Here is a 14,850-nt window from a genome sequence, read left to right as displayed (position 1 = left end):
TTTTTTTTTTTTTTTTTTTTAGCAAACCCATTATAGATTCAGCCAGGCCTACAATAGAGTGGTATGTAGTAAGGGACAGGGTTCAACATATCCAAATGGATGTCTCTCAAAAAATTTCTGGAATTTTAATCTATCTGGATTCGATCCTGGTCTCTCAGAAAAGTGAGCTGTCACCTTAACCACATGGGCATCTGGCCATCTGTGAATTATATTCATTTCTTATTATATATAATTCTTAAAAGTTTCAAGTATTCACTGTGGTTGAAATAAATGAATGCTTCTTTGTTATATTTCTAATGTATGCCATTACAAACCTCAAAAAAGTTTTAGAGAAGTAACTCTGATTACTATAAAACCCAACTTATTTTTATTTTTCAACCAAAAAAATTATGTAACTCGATTAAATTATATTCAAATGGCAGAAAAATTGAAAATGATACTAAGAAAATTTTTCAAAGTGCCTCGAGATTTCTTGATTTTCTAAATATTTAAATTTCCCTGAAAATTTTGTTTCTTCAGACTTTCCATTTGAATTAAGTTGTGTAATCAGGAAAATTACAATACATCTGTATTAAACTTATAGTATATTTATTAATTTTTGAAGAGACTGACTGATAAAAAATTAACAATAAAAATTTTATCTAAATTATTAATACTTTTAATAGCTTATTACTCGCTTATGAATAAAAATAAATTTATTTATTTATCTATACTTTAAAAAATTTTTCAATAAATGTTTCTTATTGAAATTTTCAATTTTTCTAGCATTTGAATTCAATTTAATCTAGTTACATAACTGTTCTTGTTATATATATATTTAAATATAATTAAATACATATACCTTCATCTGAAATATCTGTAACTGTTTCAGTAACTTCTTTTAAAATTTTCTGAACAGCCATGAGATTAAAAATGCATCATTCATATAATACTCCTTTGGTTTTTTAACTCTTGCAGCTTCATTTTCAAAATCTTTATTAAACATTGATTTTTCTAAAACAAATATAAAGATAAATTATTAAGCAAGTAAATAAAAACATTTTAATACAATAATAATAGCATATTTAAAAACAAAGGTATTAAAATTTTAAAATGTTTCTATGTAACTTTGTACCAATGAAAAATACATATTTTAATTAAAATAAATTATCAAAATTACTAATAATTCTTTAATAAAAATATTCAAAACAAGCTATATTCTTAATGTTATGATTTTATTTTTATTCTGTTGTTTAAATAAATTTTTTGCTATATTTATCCATTACAACGATGTGACAATGGAAGAGTTGAGTGGCAAGATAAATTAAGAACAGAATCTCATTGGAGATAAAAATAAGATAAAGGAATATATACATATGAAAGGTTGGAAGTGGTAAAACAGGAGTACAGCTTGTACAGCTTGTTTCACAAATTTTGGCCAAGCTGTAAAAATGCACTGTAGCAGGGACTATTCTATTTGCTTAGTGAAGGGGTTTGATAAATCCTTGACAAGGTAACTATGCATTATCAAAAAGGGCCTAGAACTTTAAAATTATAGGTAACATTGAAAAGAAAGTACAGTACATAAATGATAATGATTAATAAGTTAGAGATCTGAAAAACATAAATCATATCTAACAAGAAATTATTTAATGTGACATCATCACAATGCTGGGCTGCAATTTTCAATCATATTTTTAATAATTTTAAAATTTAAAATAAATGCTCTCCACCTCAAGTTAGTAATGTCTTGCCCCTGTACATCATACTTTTCCATTAACAATAGAGTAGTGCTAGTCATCTATCTAACTCCTTTCAAGGAAAAATTTTTGAATTGAAATAACTTCCAGTTTGCATTAAATATTCATATATAGTTAATCAAGACCTCTTGTCCTTAAGGTTTCTATATGTGGTATCATCTTTCATCTATCTAACTCCATTCTCAAGGTTAAGGAAGAACAGATAGACAAATGACAATGGGGATTTATAGATCTATAATTTTTTCAAATTGCAGCCCAAAAAGAAAAAAAAACGATAGTCTTAGCAGAATATGTGTTAAAAAAGATATAGTGTGTTCAATAGGAAAATGTTTAATTAAAAAAAAAAGGCTGGTAAAGAATATATCATATTAGCAGATTTATGAATAATTCACAAGTTGTTTAAAACAAATAGTAAACTATTTAAAACAGCAGTTTAAAACAGTGTAAAACAATTCCATTAATATCCAAAGTACTTAAAGAAACATCAGTGAAATGATCTAGTCAGGTAAAATAAAGTGTTTTCTTTTAACTACCATAAAAAAAAAAACTCAAAAGTACTAGTGGAAAGATGGATCACAAACTAAAAATCAAAAAGTAATGATAATTAAAGTAGATAAGTTTAATGATAGTTGTTAAAATGTGTGAAAATGTTGTTTGCAAAACATAGAAAGGTATGAACTACACTAAAGAATATTGTAACAAGAGAAACAGATTATTTTTATACTCAATTGATAGTGAAAGTGAACATGATTGATTACATTACTATTTATGATGTAATGATACATTCATACTCAAAGAATAGTTCAAAAGAACAATAAAGATTGTCTTATAGAATCAGCTAAAAAATAAAGAAATAGATTATAAAATATAAAAAGGAATGATAATAATAACAAATAAGAAAATAAAAGACATTTTAAAATTTTAATAATTGAGACAGAGTTAGCCAATTCTGTAAGCCACATAGAAGAATGTGGTTTACAGAATTGGGTGCATCCTCAAAATCTGATTGATTTTGATTAAACTTTATCACTTTCCATTAATTGTGATGAGGAATCCAAAAAATGTAATAAAAAAGGGGGTCTGTGACTTTGTTTTTAAGATATATCATAGCACAAGTGTGTGTAACAAAGCAATATTGCATGAATCACACAACTTTGTCAGGTGATGTTCTATAGTTGCTAGCACGTCTTCTATATAGGTGCACGCAATGGTGTTTTTATTTTTGATAAAATAGATCTAAATTCTCTTAGTACACTCAGATGCATTGGAGAACATGGAAATTGTCACTTTAATTCCTCTGTATATCAGAGGACTTATAGAACTGAGTTTGTTCTCAAAATTAAATGGGCCAATTTTGATAAAACTTTGCCATTTTCCATTAATTATGATGAGGAATCCAAAAATGCAATGAGAGTACATTTAACTCTATAATCTCTGAAAACTAACTCCATCTTTGTTGCTAATGACTAAATTGTTTTTACTCCTTAGGCTTCAGGAAAACTTGTATAGCAAAACTAGTCTATCAACTTTTCAATCATCCAATTTTGTTTTTAACGAATAAGGCTGATTTCATGTTTAAAGAGTTAAATGTAAAAAACAGGAATCCAAGACTTTGTTTTTGATATACAGAGGAATTAAAGTGACAATTTCCATGTTCTCCAATGCATCTGAGTGTACTAAGAGAATTTAGACCTATTTTATCAAAAATAAAAACACCATTGCGTGCACCTATTTTCCATTAGGTACTGTACATGCAATGGTGTTTTTAAGAACAAAGCAATCGATGAAGACTACTTTGTTCTTGAATCATTTCTCCATGTCGGCAAGTACAAGGATACAGTAGCCTCTTTTGTGGCGGCAAGTGCAAGCATTGCTTCTTTCTTTCCAGTTACATCTCAATTGTCCTAGTTACTTTGTCTAATCTTTTCGTCTCAGTTATTGATAAAAAACAGAAGTATGTGTTAAGTTTTTAATCATATTTTTATCATAGTTAAATACTCTGATGATGAGATTTTTGAATCCTAAAAAATTTATTAAATATTTTGTTATAAAATGGCAGTCTTAATTCTTATCATCCATATTTATTAACTTATTAATTACACATTATTAACTTAGACTTGAAGAACAATATATTGCTTTAATGTAAACAAGTTGTTTTTACTATTTTAAAATCTATATTAACTGATTCCTGAATTATGAGATCTCACATTTAAAAAAAAAAAAAAAAAAAAAACTGAAGAAAAATTGCGAGATTCTTTAGATAAGTGTAACAGAAAAAAGGTTAAAAAATTGTTTTAAATAATAAAACACACTGGTATAGTTATCTGTTAATTTTCTAAATGATTTTATCCCTGGCTTTTTTTTTTTTTTCAGTTTTCTTCTATATTCTAAAAATAATGTAAAAAGTATGCAACACATGTATTAAAATTCGCATTATTAAGCAATTAAGAAATTTATAAATTACACAAATCGGAAGATAATTAAGAAAAAAATCGCATTGATATCAGTCGTTTCACAGCTTATTTATAATTTTAAAACGCTAAATTATTCTAAATATTTAGCTGAATCACTATTCTCCTCAGATGTAACAGTACAGTGTGTCTAAATCACAGTTAATTTACTACAGTGGGTGATCGGACTACGAACAAATCGGATAACGATCTTGGAACCGTTAACCGATTAGTAAACTTGTTTAAGTGTTCAGTTTCAAAATATAAACAATGCTTAAATAATTTTAAAAATATTTATTTATTGAAAAATAAAGTTATTTTTACTTACTCTTCGTTTAAATTTAATACAATTAGTATTATTTACAAATTTATGTCATTATTAGAATTAATAAGGAAAATTAGTGAATAGCAAAGGTTCTATTAAAAGAAAAACAATCACAATCATAGGTTGAGTAATACTAATAACTCTTGCCAACCTTTCGCTTCGGATATTTTCGTGAAGTAAACACTCATCACTTCGCCTCCAAAATTCGAACTTCGCCCCCTATCGGTTGGTAAATTTATTTTATTTTAAAATCAAAATAATTAAATTTACAGTTTAACTAACTTTTAATATATTCAATTCATAAAGCAGAAATTTTATATATTTTTTTAAAAATTAAAAGTAATATAGAATAATAAAATTTTATCATTTTATTATTGATTTTTATGTTAAAATATATATACTGTACTGTATAAAGATAATATCCGTAGTTAGGGGCACCCATACATTGGGCACTTGAGGCATATGCCCCCTTTTCGTCTCGGTTGCCCTTTTCATAATCTACAAGAGAAAATTTCAAACAACAGAAAATTCTGCTTATTCTGCTAATATTAAAAAAAAAAACTAATGAACGATATTTGTCCAATGACCCATGAAAATTTGTCGTATGTTGACCAAAATCCCATCCCTTGTTTTCGAGGAAAAGTTAGCCCCGAGTGCAGCCAGCGTCATCTTATAGGAGCGCTGATCCGACGTTGAATCAGAGTTTGAACTCCTTGCTTAATGCACGATGTCTTTTTTTTTATAGTTTGTGCCCATCTTCTTTTTCATAGTCTACGGGCGCCGCTGTCCATAGTCTTGATCTTTTTCTTAGTTTATGGTTATTAATAAATAACACTTTCTGTTTCTATTTGATTATCTCACTAATGTTCTTTTATACATTTTGGATATTACCACTCGTCCATCAGTCCATATCTAAAAAGAGATAAAACGACTACAGCCTTGACAGAATACGTAATACAAAAAGATGTAGTTTAAATGGGATCAGAGTCATCGAGAGCTTGTCCAGCGGTAGAACGGATCCTTTAGTTATCTGCATTTTTTAAACAAATGAAATACGTAGAATGTTTCTTTATTAATAAAAGAAGTCTTAAATATTTTTATTTTCTTAGTTAAAAATAACATTAATTTTATATAGATAGGAACTTCTTCGATTTCCTGTTTTCTCCGAGCCGGGAGATAAATCTCCAGCACTCTTTCTCTCGATCGCTATGAATGAGAATGTTCAATTGAGAGAAGGCTGATAAAGAAGAACGAGTCAAATTAGCAGATTTTTGAATAATTCATGAATTGTTAAAAACAATTAGTTTCAATTGAATGTATAGAATAATAAAAACGTTTTACACAATTATATATTATTTTTGCACTGCATTAAAAGGATTAGAAAAAATTTATCATCTCACTGGTTTATTCTAAATCGCCAGAACCTCACGAGTCTCCAGTTTCCATTATTGGAAATATTATTACAGTATATTGTTGACAGAAATCATATATATATTTATTTATAATTGATAGAAAAGGTTAAGAAAGCAAAGGATTTGTATTATAAACGACTCAACTGACCAGATAATATGGTACGAATAACTCTTTATTAATACAACTAAACACTTCTATCAATACATCTAGCTAGTTCCTTCGAGCTACTCTCGCTCCCTTTCCGTGACGCCACCTCGGCACCTACTCGATTACATTTCGTTTATTTAAATCGTCAACATATATTACATTACATTTGATGTTTATCTAAATCATCAACATATATTACAGGATTAAAATGATTTTTTATATACAACTGTTCCGATACTAGAACAATGAAAGTTAAAAATAATAATAATACTGTAATAATAAATATAGTATATTCAATATCCAGATTATTAGCAATATTTACATAAAGCTATCCAAAATTTCGTTATGATTATTATTTAATGTAAATCAGCAAGAATGTTGTTCCAATTAGTGTTCTGTTTTAAAGTGATTATCATATCCTTTTTGATAGTGGATTCCTTTGTTTTGAAACTCTTATCAAAAATATTCGAAGTTGAGAAATATTGTTAGATACGCATTGGAAGTCAAGTCCGTTTCTCTCATTTTATTTCCGTTAGTTTTCATTTTATATATTTAAAAGATTTTACTACAAAACTTTCCTCGAAATGTGCATCACAGATGTTAGAATTCTGATTTAAACAATTTACTTATTTAGGCTATAATTTTGAGAATATTAAAAATGCGAGGTGATTAATTAAAGCACTACCCTCTGTTTTGGGAGGTCAGTTTGTTTATTTGTTTTATTAGTTACGGCAACGCAACACTTGGGCGATCTGCTTAAGGGGATGTCTTCTGCGAGGTTTTTTAAGGGTAACTGGCTCCTATTTAAGCGCTAAAACGCAAAGAACTACAATTTTAGATGTTTTCAATTCTACTATTATGCGAGAAGTGATTCATCATTTTTACCAATTTTCCACAGCGGCGATGTCGTCTGTTCGACTCGTTGTGTGGCATCACCGTCCTCTATGGATTCCCTTCACGAAATTTGGCATATCATCAAAAGACGTTCGCTCGACTTAACGTCTCTTTACTATAAGCTTTTTACACCGTTTTCAAAGTTTTTTCTAGCTGATAAAGCTGGACGGCAGGATAAATGGATGGTTACGGTGGCAGGCCACCGCTCTGGAGAACCTAACATCTAATTTGGAATGGTCGAAAAAAACCTAGGAATTTTTCGGAAGTGATCCGTCTGGATAAGTGACCGTTCCTCACCACCCAACCGCCCCATTGTGGCCGAACCCATAATGGGCTTTCAAAAAAAGCCATTAGTGCCCACAGGGCGAAAAAGTTTTAAAAAGCTGATAAATCGGCTTTAAAACAAAATTGATCAAAACGCATTGCTTTTCTTGGAAATCCATACATACTGAAAAACACGTTTCACAAAATAGTAACACTCTCGAGATCAGATAACTGTTGACAATGCAAATTATTCACACACTTTGACAGCGGTTACGAGAACAGTGCAGACGGAAATGACTAGTGCCATTAGTATTGCCTAAAAATTCAATCTCGGAACATACAGATCGTGTATATGATAGGATAAGGTCTCCTAGACTACATGGTTTTAGGGAGAAGGGTCACTTGTCTGGCCACAAAATGTTACCAGAACGGTGAAGGGGTAAAAATGTGCTGCGTGATTTATGAATGTTCTCATATATGTAAAAAATACAATAATGCTGTAAATATGTGATGAATAAAATACAATTTTTTGATAGAATGAACATAAATAGAATTTTCTTCAAATATAATAAAGAGTATTTATATATGATAATAACTTGTATTGTGAGTTGTTGCAAGTGAAAATAATCAAATAAATAAATAATGAAAAGTACTTTTAAGAAAAAAAATTAAGTTTATTGTAATACGGATGACCCGTAATAAAAATTTCTGAAACATTTTTTCTTTATCGATTAATTTAATTTCGAATAATTGAAAATTTAATCAGGCTAGTATAGAATTCGAATTTAAATAATAAAGAATGCATATATTTGGAAAACATTTATAAAAAGAATTTCGAATATTTGATGAGGTCTTAACAAATTTTAGCATATTTTCCGTTACAAAAGAATTTTTATTAAATTTGACAAGTTTATTCTAAGTATTGCTGAATTAGTAAACATTAATCTGATAGAATATAAATTAAGAGCATTATTTCTATTTCTCATAATTATTTTGTGATACAGTAATTAAATTATTTATTATTTAGCAATGGAAGAAAGTAAAGTAGAAGGAGAATCAGATAAATCATATTCCACAGAATCTCTCGAATCTCTGAAATATGATGAAATGGATGAAATGGAATCTGAAGAAGAAGAGGAATTCATATTCACAGAAGAAGATATCGAAAAAGAAATTCCTTTGTGTGAATTAAAGGTACAATACAACTTTATGTATGATTACTTGGGGCTGTCTGTAAATTACGTAACGCAGATATGGGTGATTAATGGGTATGCAGGTAATCGTTACAATACGTTACAAAAGAATGTGATGTTACAGAAAACGTTACCTAACAATAGTGTTTTTAAATTGATTACTGTTGTTTCTAAAATAAATAGGGATAAAGGTTGGATAACAGAATAATTCATTTTACTTTTCCGGCTGTTTTATATAACAGAGGAAAGTATGACCATCGGTCAAAAATGAACCCCCAACAGGGTGTCCCAATGTGCTCCCACATTGAGGCACATTTGTCGTCAGGGGCACATTAAATTCCCAAGGGAGCTTGTTTCATTTTATTTTTAAATTAGTTAGGCCTATAATTTTTATCACAGAAAACTGTTTTACTAATTACAAAATTAAAATTAAAATATTTGTTATTAACTGAAAATTTTTGTTAGGGGATCGTGATTGTTCGATCAAGTACCGAGATACCATTGTATTTGATATACATGGTAACATAGAGGAATTAATTAACTGCGATACTTGAATATATATACAAGTAAATTATTATATATATATATAATATAATACTACATAACTAAATAACTATATAATATATAGTATATATTATATAGTTATATAGTTATGTAGTATAAAAGATGGTCCTTTTTTATAGTCTGCGGGCGGGCTCTGCTTCTCCCAAGATTTTTGCATTTTTGGACTCGGGACCTTGAAATGTCGAAAAATGCAAAAAATTCGGGAATAATTTCTGTATTATGGATGTTGATGTGTTTGTGTGTGGCACAATTTTGTTTATCTCTTTGAAGCTTAATAACGCCTGTGCTTTTTGTCGAAATTTTCTGAAATTTTACAGGAAGGTTTGTTTATTAGGGGGGATTGATGCTATTAATTTTGGTGAGTAAAGATCGAGGGGTGGGGAGATAAAGGGGATCGTGTGTATCTTCAGTATGGTCAGACTTAATGCCGATTTTACTCGTTATTGGCATTTTTAACTTTTCATAAAACTTATACCTACTCTCAAAATTGAGTTTTTGGCCATTTTGTAATAATTAAACATATAAAAAGTTTTTAAATAAAATATCGTAACAGATGGCGCCATTAAATGTTGCCGGAAAAGTTAAGCAACTGGTTGCTAAATTTTTTGTTTCTGAAACGTTTCCTAATATTCAGTAGGCAGCATTTCAGAAACAAAAAAGTGACTTTGTAGGTAACTTTGTACGTTATACGTGTAATTACTAAAATAATGTAACGTTCAATATCCTTAGTACAATTAAGATGGTTGATCGTGGATATGCATTACATAATTTTGGGCTTTTGCAATGGCATTAAGGATCATTACAGGTATGGAATGATAAGAAAAATATAAAATTAGAATTACGTAATTTATGGACGATCCCTTGGTAATATTTTGAAAAAAAAGTGATTTACTAAAAACCGTTTAGAACTATTTTGGAGAACGTAACGATAAAGGGGAAAGACACGGATTTGGAAAAGCAATTTATCCTAATGGAGATGTTTACGAAGGATGTTATAGTTATAACAGAAAACATGGTGATGGCAGATATGTTTATCACAACGGAGCAGAATATAAAGGTACATGGCGAGATGGAGAAAAGGATGGTTCGGGAACCTTACGTTATCCAGATCAAAGTGTTTATAATGGTAGATATTAATCAAGAATCATCGTATTAAAATACTTAATCATACTAATGGATATGATTTTTTTTAACTTAAAGGCCAGTTTTATAGGAATAATAGACACGGTTCAGGTCATTATTATTATACAAATGGAGACGTATATGTCGGAGAATGGCAATATGATCTGCGACATGGTTATGGTACTTATAGATATAGTAGAACAGGCGCGCAGCTTCTCGGCAATTGGATAAAAGATCGAATGTCGGGATCAGGAGAATTGATTATGGGAAACTTTATATTTGTCGGAATATTTAAAGATTGCCAAGTAAATAGTCTTCTATAATATAATATCAAGTGTCAATTTTATTTATGTATTATAAATTTACATTAGGCTACTCATTAAAATTTAAATTGTATATTTAGTATTAAAATTATTAAGCACATACAGTATAATTATATTTACGTAAACTTAAAATATATTGTATGTAAATAAGTAACAAATTTGAATGTTATTTTCAGCCTGTAAAAGGAAGATTTTTATTTGAGAGTAAAACAGAACAATATGGCGAATTTATATCAAAAAAACTAGATGATCGTAAATCAGGTCTAGTATGGAAAGGAGGAAAAGTACAAAAAGCTGCCCTTAAAGGGGGAATCGCAGATATTGTTAAATTTGACGAAAAAGAATATTTATTGGCTGCAGAGAAAGAAGACGATACGCTTGAACCAACAGTTTCAGTTGATGCGTTGCCTACAAAACAATCTATTATTGATATAGATTTAAAGGATGAAAACACTGAAAGATTTTCTACAAATATATCTCAAGCCGAAGACATCATAGAATTAACAGAAGAGGAAACGCCAAAATAGTACTTTTAATTTCACTAAAAATTTTTTGTTTTAGTCTATTTTGATAGAAATAAAATCTACTAATTTAATGTTTGTTAATTATAAGTTCATATCTTGTAAAATATTAAATAAAACTATAATAAAATTATTGATTTAATTATTTTCTTTAGTTCATTTATGCGTGCAAAGATTAATTAACAAATTAAATGATAATAAATATTTACCTCTTAAGTGAAAGGTATTTAGAGTATTACGTAATTAATAGTTTAAACATTTTCTGTATTCATATAATCATTACTTAATCTGTTATTTTATGCTTCATTTTACTATACATTTTATAATAATATTAATTATTATTATTATTATAAGTTTGTAGATGAGATAGAGAAATTACAAAAAAACTATTTTGTAATTTTTAAAATGCCAATATGGAAATATAAATTTATATACTGAGAAATTCCATTAAATTATTTTAAAAAATTAACAGTAAAAATAGAAGTATATCTATATTATTGTATAATTTAATCAAAATTTAACATCAATTTTTATTAGCTTATATGAATATGTAGCTATAAGTTATATTGATTTATTTCTTATAAACAGCCCAGGGAAAATTACATAGAAGAAAACATTAAAATCATATGACATAGAAAATTGATACGAAAGTGCACTTAAAATATTTTTAATAATATTCCTGAAATGTAAAGGGTACATTTGTATCTTCCTGTAACAAAAAACAATTTAAACAAAACATTTGAAGTTTCTAACGGCAACTTTATAAAAATGTTTGCTTAAATTTTCTTTTATTTATTATGTTGTAATAAAATATTTTCTGTATCAATAATTTATGTTATGACCTAGATTTACTCTCTGGCAAATTTTATTTGTGGAAAATATATGCCATATAAATTGAAGAAAAATTTACAAAAATTACATATTATTTCAGTAAATTCGTATTTATTAACTTTTCTTTGATGTTTATGTTTTAGACTATATACAACGTAAATAAAAATTTTCTACAAGAATAATTGTCTAAAGACCGATGCAAGAACTCATAGCATATAATTTATATGCTTTATACTTATAATTTATGTATTTTATTAAAATTATCAAAATTTAATTTTTTTAATTAATTTATAAATTTTTGATAAAAATAAAAATTGCGAATATGGAAATTCAGACACTCATGAAACCTTTAAAAACAGCAAAAACAATTTAATCACGAACGTTTTCGACCATTTTTAAAGACATCTTCAGATAGAATACAAAATCGAACTTACCGAAAATACTCCTAACAGATAATTTTCCGAACATAAAATGCCGGTTGATTTAAATTAAAAATTAAAATAATAAAATAAAATTAGAAATAAATAAGTAGATAAATAATAATAAAAATAAACAACGTAAATAAATTTAAAAAATCTGTTATATTCTATTTTCGCTAAGTTCGATTTTGTATTATAAGTTCTATTTGACGAGTGTCTGAATAAATTTTTGATTTTACATTTTTATAAATCGCCATTTCTCAAAGGCAGAATAAAGATTTATAAAAATGTAAAATTGAAAAATTATATGCAGTTAGATTAAAAAATATATTGTGATGAAGATCAGAATTTATTAAAATTCAAAACTGTATTCATTAAATACAGTACATATATAATGAAGATTTATAATAAATAAGGAATTGAAGTCTTCGGGGACGTGTAGTGCTAATCCTCAGAATCACGTTTCTGAGGTAATTGAATTTAAATGTTTGAAAAAAAAATCAAAAAATGAAAAATTCCAAAACGATGAGATAGCAGCCACATTCTACAGACGATGTTTTGAGAGCAAAAATATTAACACACTAATACTCATACGATTTTAGGACTTTTTCGAACATTCAAACTCAGTTATCCCGTTTGCTCTTTCAGTTAGCCTATGCCACTTTCTCCGGTTTGTTCGCGTCGATACGGTCATATTGCACTTTACCATATGGGCAAACTAGGCATTTGCCCATGACTGCAAATGGCGAGGGTAAAAAATTTTCACAAATTTATATAAAATTTTCAGGTGTATTACTTTTATAAATATTTTTTATTTTTATTTATATTACACGGCGAGAGTTGAATATTAATTAACGGAGCAAGGTCTATATCTTGCTCCGTCAATTAACTGATGACAACACTAGATGTGTCAAGTTAATTTTATCATTGTATCTATTTATATTTATAATAATTTTTCTATTTATCAGCTTAATTCGAGAAACTTGTTCTAAATTTACAATTTAAAGTTTCTATTACGGATGTTTGGAAGAAAAACACTCAAACAGAAAACTGTTTCGTTTTATTCATTACACGTTATTCTTAATTTTAATGGCGCGAAGAAATCAAATGACGCCACACAGTATCAAAAATAATTTTGACATCAATCCGAAGCAATTTCCGAATGTTTAACATGTCTCATGGCAACAGTTTTTTTCCTTTTTTAATTTAGGATAAACAAAATATGCCTTTTTTTCAGAAATAAAGTCATAATAATTGAAATTTAAAACTGAAGTAAATACATAAAATCTCATTTAAATATGTTTCAATAATAATTATCTTATTAGGATAATAAATTAAGACGATCAAAATAATTAGAAAAATATATACATGTGCCAAAATAATAGAATACACTTTGTTGTGATAGTTTGTGGCAACTATGTTCTTACTGACTTATTTCTTGCATACAATAAGGTGAAACCTGGACCCCTAAGCGTTTGATGATCAATATCGAAACGAATTTAAACCATCCGATTGTTCGGAAACCGATACAAATTTTTCCATAAGAAACAATGTAAATGGATTAATCCATTCCCGACTCCTAAACAATGCATTTTTTTACTTTTTTAGTAGCATTTCATGCATAAAAATGCATACAAATGCAATATAATATAATATTATCTATATCTATATCCATTTTCAATATATATTAAAAGCAAAATGTTTTATTACTGCCAACTGAAACCAACACTAACACTTTACAAAAAGTGCTATAAATGAAGTCAACTCTGCTTGCCTGGATGAAATATAACTAAATCAATCAAGACAGACAAGTACTTTATCCACACTTTCCGAAATATTATATTTCAGTTGATTTGATTTAAATTTAATTTTGATTTTATTTTTAATTCTAGTTTCTGTTTCAGTTTCGGTATGAAAAGCAGAGTTTTAATTATTTTATTACTTTTAATTTTAATTAACTGGCTACCTAGTATTAATTAATAAATATTATATTAAACATTAATATTATAATATATAATATATGGTTAATGTTATCTAAGGTTCTAAAATGGCTGCGCTTCGAACTGTTCGTGGTCCAGACAGACTCCTCCCGGAGGGGAGCCGCCGGCAGATCGCCGAGTGCCAAACTACACTAGTTATTGATTCACGGTAGTTCTTGAACAAAATAAAAAAAAAAAAAAAAAAAAGGAAACGTCTATTAACAATGTAGCTAATCTAACGGAAACGAAACGAATCTAACCGAAGCGCCGCCATTTTGGAACCATAGATAACATTAACCTAATATATTAATAAATTTGAGTAAAACGCATTTAAAAACGAATTATTAGATGTCATTTATATTATGCAAAAGTCAATTAACATGGTTTTTATTAATTAATTTTATTTAAATTGAATTGGTTTGTGTACAGAAAACTTGAAGTAGTATCTTACTCACATGCGCATTGAAATCAAATTTAAATAACAAAGTCATCTTGAGTTCGTTTTGTGACGTCTAATGACATGAGATGAATCTCGGCGCCATTGTTTAATCGGTAGTCCTATCCCGTTGATTGGTCGGGCCGTCGACTTTCTTTAACATATAGGCATATTTTCTACATTTTGAACAATGTGCTTTAATCGCAAAACCATACTAAGACAGTATTTTA

The 14,850-nt window shown here is 28.1% G+C and overlaps 2 protein-coding genes across 10 annotated transcripts in view; one reads left to right on the top strand and one right to left on the bottom strand.

Annotated features, from left to right (window-relative positions):
• Positions 1-12,333, bottom strand: part of LOC111626771 (interaptin-like) — a 120,840-nt gene extending 108,507 nt beyond the window's left edge. For 3 of the 5 annotated variants that reach the window (XM_023370261.1, XM_023370264.1, XM_023370266.1), the window contains exons 1-2: positions 4,666-4,725; positions 842-993 (exon numbers count right to left, since the gene is read on the bottom strand). In XM_023370261.1, the coding sequence (XP_023226029.1) occupies positions 842-902 (61 nt within the window). In that variant the 5' untranslated portion in view covers positions 903-993; positions 4,666-4,725. The other 2 variants (XM_023370263.1, XM_023370262.1) reach the window with 2 other exon arrangements.
• On the top strand, positions 4,624-11,591 carry LOC111626772 (radial spoke head 1 homolog). 5 transcript variants are annotated; one of them, XM_023370270.1, is made up of 6 exons: positions 4,624-4,739; positions 8,260-8,426; positions 9,896-10,115; positions 10,190-10,416; positions 10,611-10,960; positions 11,544-11,591. In XM_023370270.1, the coding sequence occupies exons 2-6, from the start codon at positions 8,262-8,264 to the stop codon at positions 11,560-11,562; spliced, it is 981 nt and encodes a 326-aa protein (XP_023226038.1). In that variant the 5' UTR covers positions 4,624-4,739; positions 8,260-8,261; the 3' UTR covers positions 11,563-11,591. The 5 variants fall into 5 exon arrangements, with proteins under 5 accessions (XP_023226038.1, XP_023226037.1, XP_023226036.1 ...); XM_023370269.1 differs by lacking the exon at positions 4,624-4,739 and adding an exon at positions 5,953-6,085; XM_023370268.1 differs by lacking the exon at positions 4,624-4,739 and adding an exon at positions 8,024-8,082 and having other exon boundaries at positions 11,544-11,590.
• Positions 12,334-14,850: the final 2,517 nt, after the last annotated feature.

The sequence above is a fragment of the Centruroides sculpturatus genome, unplaced genomic scaffold, assembly GCF_000671375.1.
Source record: "Centruroides sculpturatus isolate CEXI.00-Female unplaced genomic scaffold, Cexi_2.0 scaffold542, whole genome shotgun sequence".
NCBI lineage: Eukaryota > Metazoa > Arthropoda > Arachnida > Scorpiones > Buthidae > Centruroides > Centruroides sculpturatus.
Note: the sequence above shows the minus strand (reverse complement) of the source record. Positions and strands in the feature narration are given on the sequence as shown.

What these genes read in the sequence shown, in the direction of transcription:
- LOC111626772 (XM_023370270.1), top strand. Translation starts at nt 8,262, where the DNA reads ATGGAAGAAAGTAAAGTAGAAGGAGAATCAGATAAATCATATTCCACA. An exon ending in TTCCTTTGTGTGAATTAAAG is followed by an intron (nt 8,427 to 9,895) that starts GTACAATACAAC and finishes AAAACCGTTTAG; the next exon opens with AACTATTTTGGAGAACGTAA. An exon ending in GAATATTTAAAGATTGCCAA is followed by an intron (nt 10,417 to 10,610) that starts GTAAATAGTCTT and finishes TGTTATTTTCAG; the next exon opens with CCTGTAAAAGGAAGATTTTT.